Source organism: Mauremys mutica, chromosome 2, assembly GCF_020497125.1.
Source record: "Mauremys mutica isolate MM-2020 ecotype Southern chromosome 2, ASM2049712v1, whole genome shotgun sequence".
In the NCBI taxonomy this organism is placed as follows: Eukaryota; Metazoa; Chordata; order Testudines; family Geoemydidae; genus Mauremys; species Mauremys mutica.
The window spans coordinates 285908170-285935472 of NC_059073.1; the positions used below are offsets into that span (position 1 = coordinate 285908170).

At 42.9% G+C, this 27303-nt stretch overlaps 1 protein-coding gene across 1 annotated transcript; it reads left to right on the top strand.

Annotated features, from left to right (window-relative positions):
- On the top strand, positions 1-27017 carry AQP1 (aquaporin 1 (Colton blood group)). The gene is made up of 4 exons (XM_045004380.1): positions 1-467; positions 21833-21997; positions 23327-23407; positions 25277-27017. Exons 1-4 carry the CDS (start codon positions 78-80, stop codon positions 25454-25456), a joined length of 816 nt encoding a protein of 271 aa, XP_044860315.1. The 5' UTR covers positions 1-77; the 3' UTR covers positions 25457-27017.
- Positions 27018-27303: the final 286 nt, after the last annotated feature.

A 27303-nucleotide genomic window follows, 5' to 3' on the forward strand; every position in this document is an offset into this window, starting at 1 on the left:
TCTTCAGTTTTCTCCTCAGACCTTAAAAGAGAAATATCAAGCAGAGGAAGGGAGGGAGAGAGAGAGAGAGAGAAAAGATGGCAAGTGAATTCAAAAAGAAAATGTTTTGGAGGGCAATAGTGGCTGAGTTCTTAGCCATGAGCCTCTTTATTTTTATCAGCATCGGCTCTGCACTGGGCTACAATTTCCCTGTAGTCGGCAACAAGACAGCCACAGCCACTCAAGACAACGTGAAGGTCTCGCTGGCTTTTGGGATCGCGATTGCAACCATGGCACAAAGTGTGGGGCACATCAGCGGTGCCCACCTGAACCCAGCGGTGACCCTGGGTCTTCTGCTGAGCTGTCAGATCAGCCTCTTGAAGGCTTTCATGTACATCGTTGCCCAGTGCCTAGGAGCTGTGGTAGCCACGGCGATTCTTTCTGGAGTCACTTCATCTCTTCCGAACAACTCCCTTGGGCTCAATGCGGTAAGCCGATCAGCTTTTCTTTCCCACTTTCAAGCAGAAGTTTTAATGTAAGACCAATAACCTACTGAGGAGGGCAATCTGGTGCCTGGGGATTGTTTGAGGCAGGCAGTCAGAATGCAAGAAACTGTGTTTAAAATAGGGCTTCGTCCAAAGCCCACTGAAGTCAACGGGAGCTTTTGCCTTGACTTCAGTTGCCATAGGATAAAGTTTTCAGGGCTCATGCTGTCACTTGCTAATACAGCGACCACTGTGAGATTAAGGATATATAAACCATCTTCTATAAATCAGAGATCAAAGAGGAGGTCCTCTTTTTCCTGAAACAAGGTCATATGCTGGTAGTTACTCGAATCACATTATGTTGGTGTTTGCTTTTGTATGTCAGCATGAGATATTCAAAGTTGCCTAAAGGATTTAGATGCCCAATTCCCATTAAAATTATTGGCAATTGGGTATTCAAATCCCTTAGCAGACTTTGAAAATCTCAGTCTACATATCTTTTCTGGTGATGCCATTTAATGTGCATAGATGAATATATATTTTTATTGTTTTCAGGTTACTCTGTATCGGCTACCTAATTAGGGGCTCCGGTAGCCCCAGGATGGATGCTAAGAACATAGGTACCTAACTAAACACAGAGAGAAAAAAGTGGGGGGTTGGAGATCTCTAGCAAAGGAAATCCTGTGGTCAAAAATCTACAATGAAATGTACCTGTTGCATTACACTGAGAGCTGAATTGCTCTCTGACATTGAGTCACGGTTGCCACTTATTGTGTTTTTGTTTGTTTATAAATACACTTAGGGAAATGTTGAATTCTGCATTGCTCTGTCCAAGAGGCGGTGAGGCAACTGTCTATAATACAAGCCCTGGTTTCAGTACTTTTACAGCCAGATGTTTGTGGCTGTGTGACTGTGGACAGTAATGTCATTAAAGCTGCTCAGCTCATTTCCGTGCAGCTGTTCCTCCTTAAGATACTGGCATTTGACCAGAGTGGCAACTAAATGGATACACATATCTTTAAGCATTTGTTTGGCGTAGAATGAGCCTATTTTCAATGTCAGTCACATAGCCACAAACACCTCGTTAGTGTTACCTACAGGAATATTAAAACTGGGATTTCCCTTATGGCTAGTTACTCCATCTGATTCTGCAAAGTGCACTTATTATACATCTTCTGGACATTCCCTCCCATATAAAGAATTTAAGGTTGCCGTTTTTGACATTAATATTTAGCACCCAGTTTAAATCACTGGGCATATTTGCAAGCAAAGGTTTTGATCAGAATGTGTCTTTTGCTACAGGTAATCCCTTTATAGGCAAGAGAAAACAAACAGAACAAGTCAAAGAGTATTAAATGAACAAATAATGTAATGTGGTTTAACATGCTGAGGTGTCATAGGCAACTACAATGAAAATTATGAGAAATCTAGTAAAAGTTGGTACTTAATAAGTTACTCCAGAGTAACAAGTGTGTGTCACTGGTCTTCATGCTCCATTGCAATATTAGTTGCTTGTTTACCTCTCTGGAATCTGTGGATACAGGGGATCTGATGATCCATCTATCCACTCAGCTTAAAAATTTTGATAATAATTATGGCCCTGACCCAAAGCCCATGGGAATCAGGGAGCGTCTTTCCACTGACTTCAATAGGCTAAAAGTGGTATGTACTCTTTCCCTCTGAAACCAGTGCCGGAGGGAACAGCCCACGCAGGAGTGAAGCACATGGGACATGATGTAACCAAAGAGGTCTCCTGCAAACACCTCGCTGCCACCTGCCATTAAATGCGGGTGGTCTGTTTCCCAGAGTGTTAGCATTTGGATTTCCCAATCTGCACCCTGGCCAGTCATGAAACCCTCGTGCACTGGTTCTCCCTAAAGCTGAGTGAACCTGGACCATTGCTGGGTGGATATGTGACACCAGACAAAACCCCTTTTGTTTCTCTGGCTAACCCCCAAGTGATGAGGGCGCTACACACACTGCACAGGCAGGGGGGCTGGGAGATGGGAGCCCCAAAGAGAAGAGCCTGGGAGGCAGGGGGAAAGACCGGGAAGATAGAGCTGGAATGACAAGAAGGCAGGGAGAAAAGTCTACGGGGATAATAAAGCAAATACAGGCTGGCTGTGAGAGGGAAAGAACCATTCCTTGAGAAAAAAGAACAGGAGTACTTGTGGCACCTTAGAGACTAACACATTTATTTGAGCATAAGGGAGGTGTATATACACAGAGAACATGAAACAATGGGTGTTACCATACACACTCTAACAAGAGCGATCAGTTAAGGTGAGCTATTACCAGCAGGAGAGAAAAAAAACTTTCTGTAGTGGTACTCAGAATGGCCCATTTGCAACAGTTGACAAGAAGTTGTGAGGAACAGTGTGTGTGTGTGTGGGGCGGGGGAATAAACATGGGGAAATAGTTTTACTTTGTGTAATGGGTCATTCCCCATTTTTTCCCCCAGATGAACCAATATTTTACTCCTAGTGCCCTCCCAGCCAGCCAATGTTTCTACTAAATCTAATGGCATGTGCGAAGCGTCAGGGTGGAATCAGTGGTAATTTTGCCATTGGCTTCAATGGGACTCGATTTTACCCCAGGAGACTTAAAAATTCCACCTGACATGCAGGAAGGAAGCCTCTGAGTCTTTACAGGAACTCAGCGGAATTCAATGGAATTTGTGCTTTTAGGGGAAGAGAATACCCTGCAGGGAAAAAAAACATGGTATTTTATGGCTCTAGCACAGAGGTGGGCAAACTCCAGATCCGGCCCGTCAGGGCTTTGGATCCAGCCCGCGGGATTGCTAGCCCCATGCCGCTCCCAGAAGCGGACGGCATCACGTCCCTGCGGCCCCTGGGGGAAGGGGGAAGTGGGGAGAGGGCTCCGCACGCTGCCCTCCCCTGCAGGTACCGCCTCCCACAGCTCCCGTTGGCTGGGAACAGAGAACCGCGGCCAATGGGAGCTTCAGGGGAAGTACCCGCAGGCGAGGGCAGCATGTGGAGCCCTCTTCCCCTCCACTCCCTCAGGGGCTGCAGGGACATGGTGCCGGCTGCTTCCGGGAGCAGCATGGGGCTAGGGCAGGCAGGGAGCCTGCCACTGACACCCCCGAGCCACTCAAGGTAAGTGACGCCGGGCCAGAGCCCACACCCAGAACCTCTCCTACACCCCGCACCTAACCCCCTGTCTTGAGCCCCCTGCCACACTCCGCAACCCCTCCTTCACCCTAACCCCGTGCCCTGAGCCCCTTCCTGCACACCGCACCCCCGCCTACCCTCCGCGCTCCCTCCCACACCCCAACCCCCTGCCCCAGCCCTACATTCATGGCCCTGCATGCAATTTCCCCACCTAGATGTGGCCCTCAGGCCAAAAGTTTGCCCATCCCTGATCTAGCACCATACGTGACCCTATCCCCACATCGGAATTTGTCCAGGACACTGGTCACAGCACCCTAATCATGCAGTTAATGTAGCTCTCTAAGGTGACGCCTATCATCCCAAGCATGGGTGTCAATGGTCTGCATTGTTACATATTCAGAAGAAATGATTTTTCATTCAGTGCTAAATGTTCTGGCTGGACTCTCGGTGGGGGGATCTCCCTGGAGATGGGGAGAGCAGCAGCTGTTGTTTTCCCTGTGAGAGAAATAGAGAGGAAAACAAGTTTATTCACTTCCCACTGGCAAGTCCAGATTGGCTGGGTGGCTAAGTTCAGTGCAGGGGGAAAACAGCACAGCAGCTGCCCTGACAAGGTTTTTCAGAACCTGTCACGATAGGTCACATGGGAAAAAACCACAGGTCAAGCCTCAGAGCAGGCTGGATCCGTCCTTAGAAGATAAGCAGAAACAATGTAGATCTGCCTTTGTACAGTGCCGCCCCCTTTAACTAGAGTACAATAGGGAAGGGATAGAACCTACATTATTGCCAACAGTTTCAGCGGCTTGTGCTTTCAGTGGGAATGAGAGGGTGCATTAATCTGAATGTGTGGAAAAAAAGAAGGGGTTTTTAGGCTGGGCTATGGTTCCTAGAGGAGTGGTTTCTGTTGTAACATCATCCGATTTTATTAGGGTCAAATTTTCATGTTTTTATGAGCCAAAAAAAAAAAAAGTGCAAGCACATTTGCACATGACCAGTGTGAGTGAACAGAAAACCTGCTGGGCACACGCGGTCTCAGACTTGCATGTATGCATCGTGGTAATAGTGAGCCTCCCTGCCTACCAACAGCAAACCAACCAGAAAGCAATGCAAGCAAGCTAAGCAAAAGGACAGCAGTTATAACAAAACACACCAAGAGAGATGCGAGGGTGGAGGGAGCAGGGAAAGGTATTGAACTCCTTTAAAGGGTTTATTTTTAGGGACTATATGGCGCTAATGTAACCCACACACCTGCTGGGTGTGGTCTTCTGTCCCCTCTAATAGCACCCAGACCAGTCGGCGATTAATGAGTTTGCTCTACAGGCTTAGCTAAAAGCCGTATGGCTTGAGGCTCATGTATTTAACTCCAGAAGTACTAGGTTCAATCCTGCCCCGCCGATGACCGGGGTCTGTCGGTGTTACACTAAGATGACCACATTAAAAGGGCCTGATCCAAATGCCACTGACGTTAAGGAAAATACATGTATTTTGTTCAGCAGGCTTTGAATCAGACACTAATGCTGAGGGACAGTAAGAGACAAGCTGGGTATGTGCAATTCTAAAAATCTGGCCTTCCCGATTGTCAGTCTTTAACTATGACACAGTGTTAACACAGGAAAGGTATCTGCTTGCAGTTCAGAGGAGGCATCTCTTTCCATCATCTTGCTTTTTTTTTTTGGATAATTTCGGCTTCTCACCCCAGACTAGTTTCCACATGTTAGAACTGTAAGAGCAGAGTAAATCCAAGACCCAAAGCCTTGGGTTTTGAATGTAGCTGACTATTCTATGTCTGAGACAGATCTGTAAGCTAAGGATTGTTAACGCATAATTTACTTACACTAAACAGACTATTAATGGTCAACAGCGTGCTTAAGTTAATGAAAAGTAGGCAAGAGGCAACTGATATGTGGTCAGATAACTGCTGTAGTAAAGATATTTGCTGCCCATCAATGATTATCTCAACACTTTTACCAGAGTGCCGTAAAATATGTGATGCCAATTTTAAGTCAGTTTCCCCTATAGCTGAAATTATAAGATTGTGAAAAATGTATGCACTGCTTCATGGGTTCACAACTTACTGCACTTCATGTGGCTTTATATACTTATTAAAGCTGCTGAGAACCCCACTGAGAAGCTTAGCAAGCAAGCTCCTTGCTTGTTCTAAAAGTTTGCTTTCTTTGAGTTTGGAAAACTAATGATAATTCTGCCTTAAATTAAATGAAAAAGAATTTAAAGGTAGGAAAATAAATATGAGTAGTAGAGGAGATTAATCTAGACAGAGGAGGAAAAACAAGAAGAATAAATACAACCAACTCTGTTTTAAGGGAGCATGCAGTGGGCTGACAGAAATTGGTTACATAAAGGAGATGTCTTTCGAACAAAGCCAGAACACAATTGGATTCAGTATGTTCGGAGATATTTTGGAGCCATCTCCCGATAGATCACACTAATAAAGGTGTATTTCTGTATGGGTTTCACGGCATATTGTTCCTCGAGTGTGCTTTGGACTGTCTCTCTAATGGATAGTCCCTCTGCCACACCCATAGTCAAGTAGGCTGTGTTCCACAGATGAATCAACGGTGACAGACGCATGAATGTACAAGCTGGGATGCAAAATGGTTTTATATTGTCTGGTTAACCATGGTTGGAGATTACTCAAAAGTCTTGCCCAAAAGAGGAAGGAGGGTGCTTCACCACCGCATTAGCTCTTCACCACAGCAGGATCAGTGCTTGGCAGTAACCACTACTTTCATGCCCCTCCCTTCCCCAGCACTTTGCCATTACAGGACAAATCCCTCTGCATGTGCTCAATGCAAGTAACTCTCTGAGGAGAACAAGCAGTGGTCTTTGAGTGTTGTTCAGCACCAGGACTGATTTATCAGCCAAGAAGTTGTTTTGATATTTTCTAAACAAATTGTTTCAATTTTTCAATGTCAAATGACTTTTTGTTTTGAATTTTACTTCAGTTGTCTTTTTGAAAGGACTTCAAAAACCTCCCTGAAAATGAAATGAAATGTTTTGGGTTTGGGTCAAACTTCTGTCCTATTTTTTGTTCATTGAAAAATTGAAAACATTTTAGTGTTGGGTGGACCTGAAACAATTTTTTTTTTATTCTGCCACCAAACCAAAGAATTGATTATTCACATGCTCTTATCACAGATTAGCGAAAGCCTCAGAAAGACCAGAGCGGTGTGGCTTCTGCGTATGTTTTGCTGTGGTGATTCAGTTTTTCCTGTTTCCCTCTTTCATTATGACCGCGCCCTCAGACTGTGATCTCATCCACTCTTAAACTAAACGAAATCAGATTGGGTCAGGAGTTGGGTGGTGGGGCTTACAAAGAAAACCCCAGTGTTTTAGAAAGTCAAGGATGGTGAATGAGTAGGCAGCATTTTTTCCTCTGAGCCAGCCTTGTGTTATGGAGTATTGGACTCCTGGAGGTGCCACTGGACAGATGAGACATAAATCTGAGGCCTGGACTTCTTACAGACATTATAGAGGGCATGACACCCTTTATAAGACAAAGACTTAAGTCCTTGCACCCTGGTCAAAGTTCAACATAAGAAATTACATTCTGCATACCTAAATTCGCCCTGTGGTTTCAATTAAACACTGTATTCTCTCTCTCCTGCTGGCCTAGCCTGTTGTGTTGTTATGTTCTGCACTATTAAACACACACTATAGCTGCTGTAGTGCGCTCCAGAGGTGGCTGCATTTCAGTGGTGGGCAAAATGATCCCTGCATACAATAGCTAATTTGTAGAGCTCTGATATTTTCGGGGGGATGGAGAGAACTATAGAATTATCCTTATCATATTTCAGTCTTTTAGCTGAACTTCATACTAGAGTAGTAGCGAACAGCATTCGGCCAGGAAGATGGGTGACTTTGAAAAGATACGGAGCACAAGAAAATCACTTGTTTGAAAACTGCAGTGGTGTTGCTATGTTAGTAACTTGTTTCCATAGTGAGAGAAGATCCATCTTCTGAATGAGACATACAACTAGCGCCCTGGGGTAAATGTTATAGTTAATTTAGGAAGAACAGAAGAGTTAGCCATTATTTCCTGGCTGTGTTACCTCTTTAGAGTATTGATGCAGTTTTACTTGGAGAAGTTATTCTTTCCTTCCCCACCTAAAAATTAGTGATTAGTGTTGATGCAGCATAGCTGCTCTCTACCACCCCAGAAAAGTCCTGTGTTCTCTGTGATGGGCGAGTCACACCCAATATATGTATTTTGAAATCCCTTTTGGTAAAAGACACTATACTTATACTTGCTTGCAGTGCTGTTGTAGCTGTGTTGTTCACAGGATACTAGAGAAACAAAGTAGGTGAGGTAATATCTTTTACTGGACTAATTTCTGTTGGTGAAAGAGACAAGCTTTCGAGCTTACACAGAGCTCTGTTTCAGGTCTGCCTCTGGGAAAGCTCCTCAGAGTGTCACAGCTAAATGCAAGGCATTGGATGTAGCTGTAACACTTTGAATATCTTTCCCAGACCTGAAGAAGAGCTCTGTGTTAGTTAAAAGCTTGTGTCTCTCACCAACAGAAGTTGGTTCAGTAAGAGATATTACCTCACCCAGCTTTTTTCTCTACTATACTTATGAGATAGCCTTATCACTAAGTAAATGAGATCCTTGCACAACAGGCATAGTGTCTAGGGAATACGGTTTGTCTGGAGGTGTTAATTAGGCCTAGTACATCTCATAAGGCTATAAAACAACTTAGACTGTCCACTCAAATCAACACATCTGCTTAATGCATGGAACTATCCCCCTCCTGACCCCTTCCTAAGAAAATATAATTGACATGATGGCCCTGAACCTACAGTAAGATAATGCTCCTATCCAATGGAGTGAAGCAGCCATAAAACCAGCTGAATTGGCCACTTGAAGATTTCCTCGGTGTGGGAGCTCCTTAAATGGCACAGAGCTGCAGTGGCTAAACCGTACCCTGGCTCATAGTACAGTGGGTGGGGATGGGAGAAAGGGGCGTAGCAATCCCTGGCTTCTAGAATCGCTTTGGAACCATCCACCCACCAGTACAGTCCCTAGGCTTAGAATAGAGCCTTCCTGAGCATGTTTTATGCCCGGAAGTGGACCCTTGGTGGTGGCTAGAGTATTAGGAAGAGTTAAACATTCCTGTTTGGAAAGCGCTGTGAAATCCTTGGAATAAATGTGCCATTTAAATACGAAATATCATTCTATGACTTCAGATTGTGGGAGAAAATCTATAGACTTGCATAAGAATGGGATACAATAGACCTAATCATATGTATTAGTTTTGTTCAAGCTACTAAAAGGAAACGTGTAATCTTTTTAACCCCTTGAGGAGGTTCCAGCAATTTAAGAGTGAGTAGAACTGTCCGGGACATATTTGATGATTTTTTTTTCCTCAGTGAAAAACCAGAACTTCCTCCCCTCCTGAAAATCTTTGGTGAAATTTGTTTTGTGTTCTAGAGTTTTCAGTTCTAAAGTTGAGACGTGTTGGCTACGATTTGTAGGAAACTCTCTCTGCCACCACCCTGACTGTTTTGTGACCAATCAGTGAATGTTACTTTTTAGAATCTTTGATTTGGCATCTTTCACTTTAGGCTCAGGGCAGGCCTAGGAAAAGCATCACGGATTTCACGGGAAGAGATGCCCTGCCAGAGCTGTGTGTAGGAGGAAGTTGCTCCAGGCCATGCAGGGGTACCAAGCCTTCATTTCAAGGCTTGAGGCAAATCCAGTTGAGATTCACTAGGCATGAAAAAAGTAGCTATCTGTATCGATCCAGACTGGGAATCTGGCACATGAGGTAGTAATCTGGGAATTAATGGGGAGGGGAAGAGGTCTTTCTGGTGAGAGGCAGGATGGAGGGAAGGAATGAGGTAATGAAAATAGCTTGTGGGAGTCTCTGGGGCCAATTCTCCATTTGTGTAAATGGGTAAAACTTTATGGAAGTCAATGGAGCTGTGTCCACTTATGCCAGCCAAAAATGTGGCTCTCCGGGTGGATGGAAGATGGCTGCCATTTAAAGGATAAGAGAATCCTAGAAAATGTAGGAATCAGAACTGTATAAAGACAAATCTATGACAACCCCTTTTTTTCCCTCTCTGAGCACAAGATTAGTTCACAAATTTTAAAGGAGGAAAAAACAGCTCTAGAAAATTTCCTGTTCTCATATACAAGTTTCCTGCTTTTTTCACCATGATTTATAGTCAATGAGTGTTTGCTTTCCCACTCCCTCGTTTAACTGGAAATACTAGATAACCATAGGTCACACTAACAGACAAAGGCTGATAAAAATTCAAAATGTAAACGTGATCTTCATTAGCCGTTTTAGGAATCTGTCATCCCAGGATTTTAAAAAAAAATAGGTATTATGATGCAAATTTCATTTGTGAGAAATGACATTTATTTTGTACATCCAAATTGTCTCATTGTTTCTTTGTGCTCCCCTGTTGGTCTGTCTCCACCTGTTGGCTCTTGCCGTATATACAGAGCTTGTCTTTGTGCTTTTATAATTTTGGTTGTGTGTTTGTACAGCACCTAGCACAATGCAGGGCTGGGTCTATGACAAGGGCTCCTAGGTGCTGCCCCAATACAAATAGGAATAATAATATAACAGCAATAACAACAAGAACTCAGTAAATCCCCTCTGGATTTACATAAGAGGGAATGGGAGCAGAACCTGATACCATATGCTCTAAAAGGAAAATCCCAATGAAAAATACATAATTACATTGAAATTCAGGACTGTATTCAGAGCTGATGGTAAGTGGGTAGAGCTCCACCAAAGACAATGAAATCTGAGTTTAGGACAGTATATTATTCCATTAAATCAATTACACAGGGCCTGTCCTCTGTCTTGGACAGGAAAATAAATAGACGCATAAATAAATGAGAGGTGAAAAGTGTCTGAATAGCTCAACAAAGTTATTATCCCGTAAAGAGGTGAAGGTCTCTAATCCATCACTTGGGTTAGGGGATGTGGCCTAGAAATCCTGCTGTATCCTGGGCTCCACTGGGAAAGCAATCTACACCTCAGACAGCCAGTCTTTCTCCGATTCTTAGACCCTTCCAACTAGCAGCACAGTTCCCTTATTACTGCTGCTATTCACTTTCACTCCCATGTTCTCTCCCTGATCCCTTTTCTAAAGACAATATATGGTGATGTGGGCCATCTGAGAACTTGAATAGAATAGACAGAGGTGACATGGATGTAATGGAGACAGAATTTGGCCCTTAACCCTTTTTCTGATGTTGCTTCTATATTGATGACCAGGGCAGAGAAATGAGAGAGCAGGAGTTGCTGCCTTCACTCCAGAACCGTATTCTGAATATTAATAGTCATTTTTTACCTTTAGAAAGGAGAGTTTAAAGGTATAAACTACCTCGGGTTTGAGAAATCTCTGGATATCCCCTGAATTCCAAGGAAGATTTCAGTTTCTTTGGAGTTTGGGTTTAGAAATATAAAACTAATGCTACTTCAAGGCAATCAGCAAGTGCCCACACTGTGGTGTTTGTACAAAGCCAGATAGTTGTTCCAGTGTCCACATACTGGGGGAGACTGTCATAGGCACAAAGAGCAGGTAGGCACCCAATTCTCATTACAAGTTGCCAGTGAAGGAGGTAACAAATAGTTCATCTGTATAATTAAGTGCTCCAAACATGCTTCTAAAAAGGATTTGTTTACTCAGTTTTAATTCAGTTTAGAAAAAAAAAACCTCCTAGTTTATTCCCAAACAGTAAAATAAAAAATCATTTCACAAGGAAACTTTCCCACGGGGAATATACAAAAGGAAAATGTAATGAGACTCTTCCACAAATGCTTTGCCTCACACTGGCGATGTTTAATGAAAGACCTGTAGATATATTGACATTTACTGTCTGCCACTGGACACATACATTAGATTTATATATGTTGGTTTAATATAAATGAAGCCATCATTCTTCTCTTTATAGCACATTGGGCCCTGTAACACAAAAGGAATGACTAGTTTCTCACCATGTAGAGGAAAGGGTTGGAGGATGGTGGTTGGGTCTTATTATTTGAAGTTGTCTACTGTCCAAAGAGTGGAAGACAGCTGTTGTTCTTAGAGAAATGCCTGGGCTGGCATCTAGAATTCTCTCATCTGTATTTGTTGGGCGGGAGAGTCTGGCAGAGGACAGGAAGTTATGCCCCCATAGTCTACTGCAAGTTCTATCACTGACCGACAGGCTGATGAAGTCTTTCCAAAGATTTCCATTAACTTCAATGAGCTTTGGAGCATGCTCCTGTTTTGTGGCCTGAGACAAAAAAAACCCACTTAAACCTCTCTGTGTCCCAGAGATTTCTGACAAGTTGCACTATATAAATCAAAACCAGCTAAATAATGGGTGTAATAATGCCTGTCTCACAGGCATGTTGTTAATTAATTATTGCTTGTCAAGTGGTTTGAGCTCTTCCACAAAAGTGGTTCAAGCTCTTCCATAGAGAAGAACAATTATTAACATGTTATGATTAATCAATTACCCAACTACTGAGGATTTAACATCATTAAATAGTCAACTCAGGGAGAACTCTCAATGCTTTACCTGCTGTGTAACAAACGAAGGTAAATCTGAATGTCAAAGCCTTTGCAAAGTTATGAAGAGGACAACTTCATCGCAATATTAATAACTGTATAATAACTCACAGAATCTGGGCCCTGATTTGACAAAGCACTTAAGCACGTGGAATATTAATCCCGATTGAAGTTATGCATGTACTTCTGTGCTTTGCCAGATCGTGGCCATAGCGCATTTTGACCCCGACTCAACAAAACAGTATGCAACAAAGCACATATAGTAAAAGCTCTTTTATCCAGCATATTGGGGGAATGAGGGTGCCAGTAAGGGAAAAATTCTAGTTAACTAAGAGGGAGGGAGTTTGGGTGCAGGAGGGGGTGCGGGGTGGGGGTTGGGGCATGGGAAGAGGTACAGGGTATGGGCTCTGGGGGGGAGTTTGGGTGCAGGAGAGGTCTATGGGCAGGGGGATGGGGTGCAGGAGGGGGTGTGGAGTGCCAGATCTGGGCAGTGCTCACCTCGGGCAGCTCCCCGCAAGCTGTGACCTGTCCCTAATGCTCCTAGTTGGAGGTGCGGCTAGGCGGCTCTACATGCTGCCTCCATCCACAGGCGCTGCCCCCGCAGCTCCCATTGGCTGCGGTTCCTGGCCAATGGGAACTGCAGAGCCAGCGGTCAGGGCAGGGCAGAGGCAGTGCACAGAGCCACCTAGCCACGCCTCCACCTAGGAGCAACAGGGACAAGTCACTGCTTGTGGGGAGCCACTTGAGGTGAGTGCCACCTGGATCCAGCACCCTGAAACCCCTCCTGTGCCGCAACCCCCTGCCCCAAGCCCCCTCCCTCACCCAAACTCCCTCCCAAAGTCTGCACCCCACACCCCATCCCACACTCCAACCCCCAGCCCTGCACCCCCTCCCGCACTCTGAACCCCTTGTGGCCGTTCCTCCGTCTAGCAGCAGGACGGACATGTCGCCGCTTCTTGGGAGCCTCGCAGAGCCAGGTAGGGAGCCTGCTGGCCCCACACCAACTGGACTATAAATCAGACTTTCAGTGAAGATCAGAAATGCCGGTTTATAGAGCTTTCTGGTTGGTAAAGTGCTGGATAACAGCTTTTACTAACTTCAGTTGTGTGAGCAGTCCCACTGACTTCAGTGCTGTGATCCTACAGTATCTCAAAGTCCTTTAAAAAATACCCACGTGACATAGAGGGATTGTTTTGGTCCCCCATTGAATTGCCACCATCACTGGGATTAAATGCTTCCACAGTTCCACGGTGCATAAAACCCCTAAGTACAGGCTAGGACAGGAAGTGATGCTGCTCATTTCCAATTGGAACAGCAGCATGAATTGTGGTGGTCGGGACATAGTTACCTGAGTTAATGGAGACAACAGATGAGCCAGTCTGAGGAAAGGTGTCCTGTACCAACAAAATAACTGAGGGACTTTGGAGTAGAGCAAAGTGGTTGTGTGGGTGGACTGCAGATATTGATTTATGAGATGAGATTCATAGCGTTTAATATGAATCTCTGTAGGTTGGCTAAATAATGACTAACAGGTATGATAACAGGGTATGAATAGAAAAGAAGGAGATTAATCATTTCAGGTCGTACAATGAATTATCATTAGAAAGAACAGGGTAAGATTAAGCAGGGGAGTGTTTAGGTTAAATAGTAAGGAACACTTTCAGAGAGTGCATGTCTGTGAAACAGCCTCCTGAAAGAAGTGGGGAGAGCTGCATCACTTAGGATACTTCAAACTGGGCTGGGGAAAGCAGCAGGAAATGTTCTTTAGGGAACAGACCTGCACTGGGAGGGAGATGGACTGGGTGAGCTAATGTCTATGGTGGGAAATATGGGGATGTCTAGTGCTAGTTATTAGAAGCTCCTTGAAAGTAACATACTAAAGAATGAGTTCACTGCAGGGAAAATCTACTATTTATTTATTATTATTAATTATTATTATTGATTATTATCTGTATTACAGTAATGCCACACAGATGCTAGGTTCTGTGCACACTGCATTTACACTCTAAACATATTAAAAGAAAGTTTGGGGGAATTAAGGATTTCAGTGACCCCAGCACAATGGAAGAATCTTTTAACTCTCACGGTCCTATATAGTTATTTTGCAAGCTATGTCTTATGTAGGGTTCTTCAGGGTTAATGCATGAATATGCATTACCTGTTAGTGGAAGAAGGGAGAATAATTATTTAGGCTGGTTTAGGAGGACTAACTAGCAGTGGAGATGGGAGAACAGGAAAGTAAATTGCAGCACACAGTTTAGTCTCCTAGGTCTACAATGCTTTGGCCCAACTAAAATCTTTGGGCATAATATAGGGGTATATACAGGGGCGGCTCCAGACCTCAGCACACCAAGTGTGTGCTTGGGGCGGCATGCCACGGGGGGCGCTCTGCCGGTCGCCGGGAGGGCGGCAGGCAGGCCACCTCCTGCGGCACGCCTGCGGGAGGTCCACCGGAGCCACAGGACCGGCGACCGGCAGAGCGCCTCCCGCGGCATGCCGCCCTGCTTGGGGCGGCGAAATGTCTAGAGCCGCCCCTGGGTATATAGATAAAAGAAAATTATCTATTAAACACAGGTGGTTAGACTGCATGATCTAACGGTGCTTTCGAGCCTTAAACTCTGTGAAACTATGCAATAGATTACCAAGAGAGGTGATGAAAATCCCATTCCTTAAAATCAGACTAGGTAAGCCATACTATAGGGAACATTCCAGTACTGCTAAAGGGAAGACCTAACAGGTCTTTTCCAACTGTAATTTCTAGAACTGAATGGCACTAAAAGTAACTCTGGCGGTTATTGTCAATGAAATTCTACATTCCATACTGCTTAATTTTCACTCTAGGAGAAAACATATCAGTATGGCACATAGAGAAGTGTTTGGAAGATACAAAGATGTCTATGCAAGGTTGATGTACTCATTTGCAAAAAGTTCCATATTTTAAAGGAATGATGAGAAACTAACCAATTCCCTGATATATAAAAGTGAATTGAACCCTGGAATATATGCTACATAGCTAGAAGGGTGCTGGATGATATGGCACATAGTTCCACGTGATAAAACCACCTTGGGTAACAAATAATAATGTCCTTTCTATTGCCTTGTCCATGTAATTGGAACCATGTTTTGACTTGATGTATTTTTGTCCCTAATGCAAAAAGTATGATGCCCCCAGAAAAGTACATAGTCATGTTAACCTTGGGCCAGTTTAATTTCCTGTTCCCTGTTTCTGTTTTGAAGTCAGACTACTAAGAAATGTCCTGCTCTGATAAAACAAAAGGAAAGAAAACATGCCATTAATTGCCCACATTCCTGCTCAAAGTGGTGGAAATGGGTCAGCTAAATATGTCCATGAAGAGCAACAGCAAGAAGGTAGTTTGAATAGCTCCACTCATGGACAAATCAAAGAACGAAGCATTTTGTCACTTGTAAGAGCGATTTGCAATGTGGTTGCCATATGTTTCCCACAATTGCATAGAGAAGGAATTCTGCTAACTCCATGAGCAGCTCTAGTGATCACAGTTTGAACAATAAATGTACCTTGAATCTTGCAGGCTGTTGAACCATCCCATCAGATTACATCACCTGCTTGCCTTTACCAAGGCTTGAGATGGGTCTTGTGAACTGAACAGTGGGTGATGTAATTCCAAGTGTGCATTAAAACAGATCAGCAAAAATAAACAGCTGTTTCTGGACATTATCTACTTTAAGTCAGGAGTGCGCTGTGGCAGAACTACCTGCAGTTCTGCATGCAAACGCCAAGACAGATTTACTTATAGACCTCTCTCTTCTACACGGCCATGGAGTCAATGAATGGTTGCCAGTGTTATATAGATAAAAATCATCCCAGAAAGGGAGCAGTGTGCTGTCCCTGAGCAATGCTTAATAATCAATGCTCAAGTAACGAAGCTCAGGGTTTTTAACCATGCCATTGGGTAAATGGGCAATTGCGAAGCTCCTTACAGATAAGATTATCTTTGGAAGAGGTAGATGTGCTGTGTCTGAGTGATACTGTCCTTTCCCCTGGATATCACTCTATAACAAAATCAAGAGGACCTTCCTGAATGTTTGCTGAACCTACTCAGTTTCTGGACAGAAGATGGGCTTGGGCTTAAACCGGAGTCAGAGCTCAGGCTTAGTGGGCAATGTAGACATACCCTAGAAACCTGAGTCAAGGAGAAGGACCCTGTTGTGCTAGGTTCTCTACAAGCAGTGATACTCCGTTTCCAACACGAAACATTTCCTCTCTCTTCTTAGAGCTGGTATTCTTCAAATTTGTATTTCGAGTGGTCGTTCTTTGTTGTTATACACCACCTGGTATAACACGGACAGTGGTGTATGCTCTTTCCCATTTCCCATTACCTTTCTGCCATTTTTGTTTATTTTTGTTCATTTAGATAAGGCAATAACAAAGAGAACACGGAAATGCACCAGTATAACCCAAGCCACCACTTCCATTGTATAACGTCCAAAAGCTGCAATTATTAAAATCATACTGTACGTTTATTGGGAATGATCCTTGTCCCCAGAAAGGTCAGTTGGTGCTGCCAGAATGGCACCAAGTGACCGTAAAGCTGCCCTAAAGAGGCAATGGAGGATTCCTTGAATGTGGGGGAATCCCGTCCCCCCTCCCTGTGACACGGGGTGTGTTGGAGCCACCCTGGGATGTTCTAGTCACTGTGAGTTAGAGCAGTTCTGTGGCTGCTACTGCTTGTGCCAGAGGGCATCAGGGCCCAGCAGCATGAGGTGTAAAGGGGGCTTATAGCAACCGTTGCCTCTCCCCACCTGATCAGCAGATTGAGTCCATTGTTTTAACAAGTATACACTAAAATGTAGAGCTCAGGATGGCTATAGGCCTGGAATCCATGAGAGCCAAAGGCTTCCTGTCAGATACATTGAATCATAGAACCATAGAATCTCAGGGTTGGTAGGGACCTTAGGCGGTCATCTAGTCCAACCCCCTGCTCAAAGCAGGACCAATTCCCAACTAAATCATCCCAGCCAGGGCTTTGTCAAGCCTGACCTTAAAAACTCTAAGGAAGGAGATTCCACCACCTCCCTAGATAACCCATTTCAGTGCTTCACCACCATCCTAGAGAAAAAGTTTTTCCTAATAGCCAACCTAAAGCTCCCCCACTGCAACTTGAGACCATTACTCCTTGTTCTGTCATCTGGTACCATTGACAACAGCATAGGCAATGGCACCACAAGGCCCCATATGACTTACCATGACTTTGAGGAGCTACCTGTAAACTTAAGGGGTTAGTTTCATTTCCATCCTCCCTCAGTCTCTGCTGAAACTGTCAATCTAGAGTTGGGACTGGGCTGGTGGGTTTTGCGAAGTGGACATTAGGAACTGGACAAGGACCATCTAATGCTTTCACATAAGCTACCAAACAGCTAGCAGGTGGGACTGACTTTTGCTGAATGCCAAACAGTTCTATGATTGAGCTTAAAATGCACAGGTGACAAGCCCTGCACTTTACCAGCACCTCCTCAGAACCATCTGGTCTCCTTTCTTCCTAATTTTCTTTTTAGCATATTAGCTTTAAAAAAAGACCAAAGGAAACTCACCTGCCAAAAACTGTCAAGGGTTTGAATTGAAACCACAAAAAACATAGTTAAAGGGGACACATGGGCTTCTCCTCACCCCACTAGAGAGGTGATCAAATCTCATGTTTCAGAGCATTAGCTGACCACTACAAAGGCCAGGAAGGAATATTTCCTAATAAAAACATTGAATACCTGGGCTCCGATCCTGTAGAAATCCCATGCTGGTCCAATTGCAGGATAAGCACCTTGGTCAGGTGTGTGGTAGATGGTGCTAGATGTGGGATAGCAGACATGTGGGACCAGTGGAATAATTTACCATCAGAGCCCCATGTTCCTATGAAAACAATGATGTTTCTCATTACATACATTCTGATGGTTAAAGCCAGTAGAATGGTTGTCATCCTGTAATACTGCATGCTACTAGGTTCAGATTAAGGCATAGGCAACCTCCATTCATGCCTAGGGCCTCAGATCCTGGAGTTAGATGATTAGATAAAAAATAAGCTTTCATTTAAAAAAAAAGATGTTTTTAGCCCTATGGTTGTGAAGAAAACCTTGCAAACATGACCCAAGTGTAACCAATATAGTTATGTCTGCCTGAGTCTGTAGAGAGCCTGAAATGACGTCTCTGAGAGGTGTAAACTGCCTCATGCATCTCAAAGGGGTGTGACAGGGTTAGCTCCATCTGCACCATCCTGGCAAGGGGGCTATGTATTTGGAAGGGATAAAGGATTTCAGCAGGCCTGGCCTACTCATCCCGGCAGATACACCCCAGCTGCTGAGGTAAGTATGGGGAGAAGTTACCCTGCTCCACTTTTCGGGGAAAAAGTGGGCTGCCTGCTGTCTCCACTCCAAATGTATGGCATGGTTGTGGGGATGGAACCACAGAGTGCCCCATGTTGTGGTGCACCCAGGGGCCCAGATTGCCTTAATACAGCTTTGTACATTACTATAGTGACCCTCTAGGACAAGGCAGACAGACCTCCATAGCACCATGTTTATTGACATCCGGCCAAAGGAATAGAGAACAAAACAGGGCAGACCATCCAATGTTTAGTCCTGGCTTGTAGTGTTTTGGAACATGGCCCACACTCTTTCCTATTCCAATGACAATTGATGTGCCTCTCAGGCCAGATGTGATTACATCTGACAAGCCCATGCAAAAGGAAAAGCTTTCCTATGACATTGGTAAAGGTTTCCTATGACCTTTCCAGGTTTTCTTTGATTCCTCAGAGCCCATCAATAAGTGTTGATTAACACAGAGAATGACCTTTGAACATGGGCCTCTTTTTTGGGGGGGTAAGGAGGAAGAATATGATTTCTGCCTCCCATAGATAAGAATTAAAGCTGTTTTTCAAGGTGCAATTTATTTTAAAATATATCTTTTGATGTGAAGGGCAAATCTAGTTGTCACTCTGCTATTAAGGACTTCAATGATACAACAGCAGAGAATTTGACTCCATAGCTGTATTGGGGGACCTTTGTCTCATTGTCCTGATTTTCATAGTCTGCACCTGCAATTGGCTTCTACATTTCAACATTTGGCCTTCCAAGTTCCAAGGTGGGATATTCAAAAATACCTAAGGGTACATCTCCACGGCCTGAGGGAGGGATAATTCCCAGCGTGGGTAGATGTGCACATGTTATCTCTGCTCAAGCTAGCACCTAATAATAGCAGTGTGGCTGCAGTTGAGTATAACCCCGTAACAAGACCCTCAGTATGTACTCAGACAGTCTGAGCTGCTGGCTGTGGCACCATAGCCACTCTACTATTGTTAGTGCACTAGTTCAAGCAAAGCTAGCATGTGCACATCTACCCGAGCTGGAAATTACCCTGCCCAGCTGCAGCATAGACTTACCCAGAGTGACTTAGGAGCACAAGCCCCATTGATTTGCAATAAATAAAGTGATTTCTTTTTTGAAGAGAGGGCTGATGGGCCAGGTGAGATGGAATAAATAAACGGCCTTTTTGGAATTGCTGGGTGGGAAGCAGCAGATGCAATGGGTGGATAACCAATAGATGAGCGGGGTGGTGTGGCTCAAGGGTTTAGTATGGATGCTTGGGTAGTGGAGGTTTTCATCTCCAAGCAATCAATTCTTATTAAGTTAAGACTAGTAGCTCCCAAATGCTATTACTCTTCAGATGGATGTTTGGTTGTCTCAGTCCACTTCCTAGAGAATGGGTGTCCACATCGCACAATAATGTCATTGCAGTGGACACTACTCAGCACCAGTGGAGAAACAGATGACTTCTAACTGTAGGGCTATTAATCCAGCTCTTGTCATGAGTAGCATGTAAAAATGTATCAGAGGGATAGCCATGTTAGTTTGGATCTGTATATTTGTACCTGTCTCTGGAAATTTCCATCACATGCATCTGATGAAGTGGGTATTCACCCACAAAAGCTTATGCTCCGATAGTCTGTTAGTCTATAAGGTGCCCCAGGACTCTTTGTCGCATGTAAAAAAGGTGTGTTATTCATAAGCCAGATCCTCAGCTAGTACAAATTGATTTTAATGGGGTTGTGCTGGTTTATGCCAGATGAGACTCCAGCCCAGTCATTTTGCTCTTTCAGGAAAGTGACTAGTGAGGGGTGAAAGTCAAAGGATTTTGTTAAGCATCCAAAAGTTTGGGTACTTTTCTGAAGTTATCCAAATGTTTCTCCTAAGGAAATTAGGCTGGAAAACTCATGAGAACAGATTTTCAAACATGATTTCCTGTACTTTTCTTGTTCCAGATGGGTCACAATATAATTATAATATGTTACTGTCATGTATGGCCTTGCGCTTTTTAATGCAGATACTATGACAAATGGGATAACCTACTGATAACAGTGACATTGGGTTTAAACTTTGCAGAGCAGGCTTGTTTCTCAGTTACACTGGCCTGATTCCAGTTTCACAGTGTCACTTAACATTGAGTTCAGTGGAGTTCCTCCTCATTTAAACCGGTATAGCTGAGATCAGAAACAGGCCCATGTTTAGTGAGCAATGGACAGAACTAGGACAAATAGCATTCTACATGTACTCTGCATGATCTATGCGTGTTTCCTGAGCACAAGTTTTCCATGGAACTTCCAAAAAATGAGCAAATTTCATTTTTTTCTAAGCAAACCTACTCATTTTGCTGCTCAATGATGTGCTAGATATTGTGGCCCTGATCTGATGCATGCCAATGTTGTGAGGATGTAACACTGTTGATGTCAATAGTTAGTTCTGACATCAGTGGAAGCAAGATTGTTGTGTCTATGCCTGTCATAGCTGGTCCATCCCCCAGAACTTGCTTTCCTTCAGAAGGGTTCAGCAGCAACTGTGTGGCATTTTTGTCTTGTGAGTGTTCTCTTTTTTTCAGGTAGCACTGAGAGGCCCCAACAGAGATCAGGGGCCTCCAGAAAACCAGGCATTGTACAAGCTGGTAGTAATAGATAGTCCTTTTCCTGCGGAAATTACAACTCAAGCGGATGAGAGATAAAGGGTGGGGAAAGTAATGCACAGAGAAATGATGTGACTTGCCCAAAGTCCCACAGTAAACCAGTGGCAGAGTAAAGAACAGAGTCCGGTCTCTTAGCCTCCAGACCAGTGCTCTACCCAGTGGACCACACCACCTCCCTTTCTCCTTGTCTTATTTCTTCCCCTTGCATTTATTTGGCATTTGCTGCTGTACGACAACAGAGCAATGTGCAATCTGTTTCTACAATGTCTAGGTTTTGGGAAGAAATTAATATGTACACTGAACACTCAAATCAGTGGATAGGATGTGTGTAACCTTAAACTTATAGATGGCAGATTTGGGGTTCTCTCTGTCTCTCATATACATACAAATTATGTTCTTATTGCAGAAACTTGCAATTGGCTGCGTTACCAAAAGCCACTGTGTCTAGGAGCTCAGTTTTAACTTGTGGCTGGAAGAGTTTATAGTTTTACAATATCATCTAATAACAGTTCCAGGGGCATTTGATGAGTACAGTGGCTGGTATTTCAACTCTAGATTTTCTCTTTTTGGTCAGTTAAAAGCAACCCGAGGGATGAAATTGCCTGCCTGGCCTAGAATTTCTCACTGAAGAACTAATACAGTATGAACATTCAACCTCAAGTCTCACCTGCATGTGGCTCAGAATGTCAGATGAAATTATTCCCCTTGTCTCCATACAGCTTGCAGATGGAATCAATTCGGGCCAAGGGCTGGGCATTGAAATAATTGCCACCTTCCAACTGGTGCTGTGTGTCCTTGCCACCACAGACAGGAGAAGAAATGATATCTCAGGATCAGCACCTCTGGCCATCGGGCTCTCTGTTGCCTTAGGACATCTTCTTGCTGTAAGTTTTAACTCTCATTGTAGATACTCTGCAATTTCCCACGGAATGGTCCTTAGAAGGATTTTTCCAGGAGTGGCTAGCTTATTCTGTTCATGGCCTGCCGGCCAAAATATCTTTCACGGTCCCTATCTTCCCCTTAAATATCTGTTATCCTCCTGGTACATCACCCTGAAATGCTCACTAGCCCGGCCAATTGAAGACATCTTTGTGACCCACCCTTATAAAGATTCTACATTAATATAAAGTATGATCCCGAACTCTACATCTTATATGGCATTATGTCTTAATACAGTACTTTGGGATATTGTTATACAATTATAAAGTCATAGGTCAAACAATAACTTCATTTCCAAATGCAACAGCCTTCACTTAGACTTCAGAAACCTCAGAGGTGAGAGACACAGTATGCCCACCAGGAACTGCACTAAACTAGTTTTGCTATTCACCAGACTCATTTGTCTCCTTTTTCCCTGACCACCTCTGCACTCCTCCCCTGCTGCTCCTGGAATATCTTCCCAAGTCCTGTACACCATGCAGCCCTTTTCTCCTTCAAGCCCTTCCTCCAAACCCCACTCCTTCCCCACAGTGACTTGCCTTGAGTCATCAACACTCAATATTCTATATTTTATAATAAAATTATAACAAAATAATATAAAACAAGGAATTAGCTTTTTTGAAGACAAGTAACATCCTAACCTTGTTTTGTAAATGTCTCCCATTCTCCAGCCTGGCCTGATGCCATCTCTTGTGTGTCTCATATAACCTCAATGTTAAGCTCTTTGGGATATGAACCATGTCTTTGTGACCTTTGTAAGGTGGCATGGACTCCTATGGCATGTGCAAATATTCAATAATGACACTAAGAGAGACTACCCAAACTAGACAACCTCAGGTTTTAAGAAATGATTCCAAAGAATACCCAGATGTACCAGGCAAGGTCCTCACAGGATATAGACTGGCATAATTCCATTAAAATTGAAGCTACATTGATTCACAGCTGCTCTGAACCTGAAGTGAGATCTTGGTCCCATTAAAGTCAATGGCAAAGCTCCCATTAACTTAAATGGGGCCGGGATTTCCACCCTTGGCCCCTTGAGTACAATTCTGCTCCACCTTCCATAGAAGTCTCCATTCTTATTCTTGTCCATTCCATTCCCTAGAAGACTCCATAGATAATTCCATTCAGAATCACATTTGGTCGGTCACAAACCTGCTAAGTGATCACTAAGTATGGATTTTACTGTATATCAGACGTATATATTTTGCTGTTGTGCAACATGTTACATTCTGAATCACTTCCCTAACATCACTTCTCTTTCTTTCCCATAGATTGATTACACCGGTTGTGGAATTAACCCAGCCAGGTCTTTGGGTTCAGCTTTGGTTGCCAGAAACTTTACTAATCACTGGGTAAGTTCAAATAATTCATTCTACAGGAATTTATTTTAGTAACAAAAACCTAAGATGGAGTTCATGATAATTATTAAACATTGCCATGTATACCTACTACTTTAAGATCCTTGGATAAGAAGCATTATAAAAGTATGATTGCAGTTCAAAAATACAAACATTAAAAGATATATTATCATCAGAGCTGAGCGAATAATTTAATATTTCATTCAATAAACACAGCATTTTTTCAGCCCACAAAATAACTGCATGCAGATCACAAACTCCTCAGCTTTGTTTCTTATTCAATATTATCCCATTTATCTTATTTTGCACATTCTTTTAACTATAAACTGACTTATTGCAGAGTTCCAGCCAAGTACTCGATAGTCAAGCTGTGTTTGTAAGCTGTGATTGGTCAATTACAGTGGGGGCATTTAGGCTTCGATCCTTCAAAGTATTTATGTGCCTAAGTCCCGTTGAAATAAATGAGAATTAGTTGCCTAAATACCTTTGAATATATGGAGCCTTTGACCCCAATTCAGGAAAGCATGTTAGTTTATGAATAATGTTAAGCATGTGAGTAGTTGCCTTGAAGTCAATGGGACTATTCCTGTAGTAAAAGTTAAGCATCTGCTTACATGCTGTCCTGGATCAGGGCATTGGAAATACTACAGATTTCAGAGCTGTTCCCTATGCTTAAAACGGGGAATACCACTAGAACTACTACTATGTCTAGAACTTGAATAAAGTCTTGAAGAGTGTCCATTTAAAATCACGATACAGTGTCTGTTTCCTGACTAGATAAATGTACACATATTATTGAATTGAATACTCATGCGTGAGAATTTTAAATGTGGTTTCCACCAGTACAATTGCACATGACTTTCAAAATCACTTTGAATGAATATTTATGCCTGTACAATTTGATTGCACAAATCCTCATGCAATGTGAATTTAAGAACATAAGAACATAAGAACGGCTGTACTGAGTCAGACCAAAGGTCCATCCAGCCCAGTATCCTGTCTACCGACAGTGACCAATGCTAGGTGCCCCAGAGGGAGTGAACCTAACAGGTAATGATCAAGTGATCTCTCTCCTGCCGTCCATCACCATCTTCTGACAAATAAAGACTCTTATTTATGCAGTATTCTCCCATCTCTACTGATCACTATGCCGCACATTAGCGAGTAGGGCTAATCTTAGCATTTGGGGCATGCAATAAATTCCAAACTGAATGATAAAAGACAGAGTTGGGAAAACTTGTATAAATCTGCTTACCATGCCATCCATCTCCCATTTACAAAAATGTAACTTTGGTTATAAAGGAAAATTAGTTTAGCTTAACATTTTCAAACGTGTGTAGCTAAAAGTAGGCACCTAAATCCAAAAGAGGCACTTAAGGTACAATTTTCAAAGTCACCTAAGCAATTTAAGAGCTTAAATCCCATTGAAAATCCAAGAGATTTGGGAGCTTAAGTCACTCAGGCACTTTTAAAAATTTTACCCCAAAATGAACGTGCCTGATTTTCAGAGGCACAGAGCATATGCAGTTCCCATATTTTCAGTGAAAATCAGACCACGTGTACTTAGGAACATGCAAAATGTTTTCCCTGTAAGTGCCTAACTTTAGACACCCAACAACTTTGGTAATATTGGCCTAAGTGATCTGCTCAAAGATGCATAGCAACTCAGCATCAGAACCAGGATTAGAACTGTGGAGTTCTTGGCTCCCACCTCAATGCATAATCCATTAGGTGACCACCTCTAGGTCTAATCCAATGTCAAAGTGCATGACTAACATTGGATGTTTCCAAGAATGGCTCTAAAGTGAATGAGTATTTTGGAAAGCACTGAAAGAAATACCTGAGTTTGATGTTGTATTTCAGATCTTCTGGGTGGGCCCAATGCTGGGAGGTGCAAGTGCCGCCCTGATCTACGACTTCATCCTGGCCCCCAGAAGCAGTGACCTGACTGACCGTGTGAAGGTGTGGACCAGTGGCCAAGTGGAAGAATACGATCTGGATGGGGAAGACATTAACACAAGGGTGGAGATGAAGCCAAAATAAAGAAGAATTCAGGAAAAGAAACACATCGATTTCTGAAGATGTTATCACTATTATAGACTCTTTGTAAACACACAAGCAGTATTTCCAGAAGGTTTTTAATTCAGGTTTTCCATTTCCTCGCCCCCTTTCACCCTAGCCTTTACTATCTGGCTCTTAAGTACAATGGGCTTGAGGCCAAAATCACTAGACACTTGTGCGTGAGCTAGCGGGTGAAGTTAAAATTCTGAAACCCCAGGTTTATGGCACTGTATGGGAAGGAATCGTTCCCTCAATGTCTCCATATATGATCATGACATTCAAATCACCAGTGTAAGTGCTGTGACAGTGGAATGCTAGGACACATGATCTGTCTGTACCCATAATGGGGATTTTACTAGACAGAAAGTTTTAACATAAAATACGAGGCATAATAAGCACATGAAAAAATTCTCTCCAGTTGTTCGCACAAAAGAATCCTTTAGAAATAAATGCACCTAAATTGTGATATGGAACATGTCTGAGCTTGCTAGACTGCATGCGAGCCCCAAATCACTGCACCACCAATGCTCTCAGCAAGCATCAAATCTGCAAGCGCCAGAAATGTTTGCATCTTCCAATCTTTTGTTCTCCTTGCACAACCTCGATGCAACCAGCAGATATAAAACGAAATCTGAATTTTCGGATTCCAGGGAACTAATAACTAGAAGTCAAATTGGAACACAGCTATAACAATGGCAACGAGAACAACACCTCATTAGCATGTAAACAGGATTTGCCTAGTCCTGTGCTCAGCTGCTTTTGTTAATCTTGCGTATACAACTGTGCATCTTAAAACAAAATGGCAAAAAATAAATCCCACCACACTTTGTTTGAGTAGCTAATACTGGGAAATTCAGGGACAATGTAACACAGAATATACAAATACTCAGTATATGAGTATATTCTAAATGGGCAAAAATAAATTTTTGAACCTAAACATATTTTTGGGGTCATTTCCTGGATTTATATATATATGTTTTATATTAAGAGACTAATAAACTGTTTTGTAAGAAAATAGAAGAAGAAAACAAAGGAAAAGGATTGCGGTAAATGTTAGGCAAAATAAATGGCACTGGAAATGGAGAGAAAACTAACACAAAAATATGTAAGACTATTTTCTGTTTTTATTTTTGTGCTACTTTGTATTGCCTAAGTAATACACAATTGTAGATGGTTGTGTATCCTAACTGCAGAATATATTTGAAGCAGATACACACTAATATACCTGTTCCATACTTAGACTATCACCTTGAAATAAGAAATGAGGCCTGGGGTGTATCTATATGAAAAACTGCACACTTCCAATTCACCCAACCAATCACTCGATATCGCTATTGATCCGTTCTCATGTTAATGAAGCAGTTTTGCAGGCAGCTCAGTACATGTACAGCACATAAAATTTAAAAAAAAATAAGCAAACGTGGAATACATTTTTCTTTCTTGCATTCACATTTGGTATATTATCCCATGTATTATCTATGTAAATATGGCATGGCCGGAGTTTGGATCAGTTTAGAAATAAACAAAAGCAGTTGTACTAACACACTAACTGATCATGATTCTTGATTTTAACCTGCCATCCAATACAGTGCAACGTCATTTTGTATGGCGTCATTCAGTTCTCCTCCCCACAACCCCATAAAGTGAGGATGATAGTTCTGTTCTCCTGCCCTTGGAGGACCCATTTAAATTGTGAGCTTTTGGGAGACGGGATCGTCTCTTATTCTGAATTTGTACTGCACCTAGGACAGGAGGGCTACGAGTTTGATTGGGGCCTTCTGGGCTACTGAATAATAAATGAAAATAAATAAAATAATAATAATAATAAT

Bases quoted from the DNA above. Each gene is read 5' to 3' on its own strand.
- AQP1 (XM_045004380.1), top strand. From the start codon at position 78: ATGGCAAGTGAATTCAAAAAGAAAATGTTTTGGAGGGCAATAGTGGCT. The intron at 468-21,832 runs GTAAGCCGATCA...GTCTCCATACAG, and splicing joins ACTCCCTTGGGCTCAATGCG to CTTGCAGATGGAATCAATTC. The intron at 21,998-23,326 runs GTAAGTTTTAAC...TCTTTCCCATAG, and splicing joins CCTTAGGACATCTTCTTGCT to ATTGATTACACCGGTTGTGG.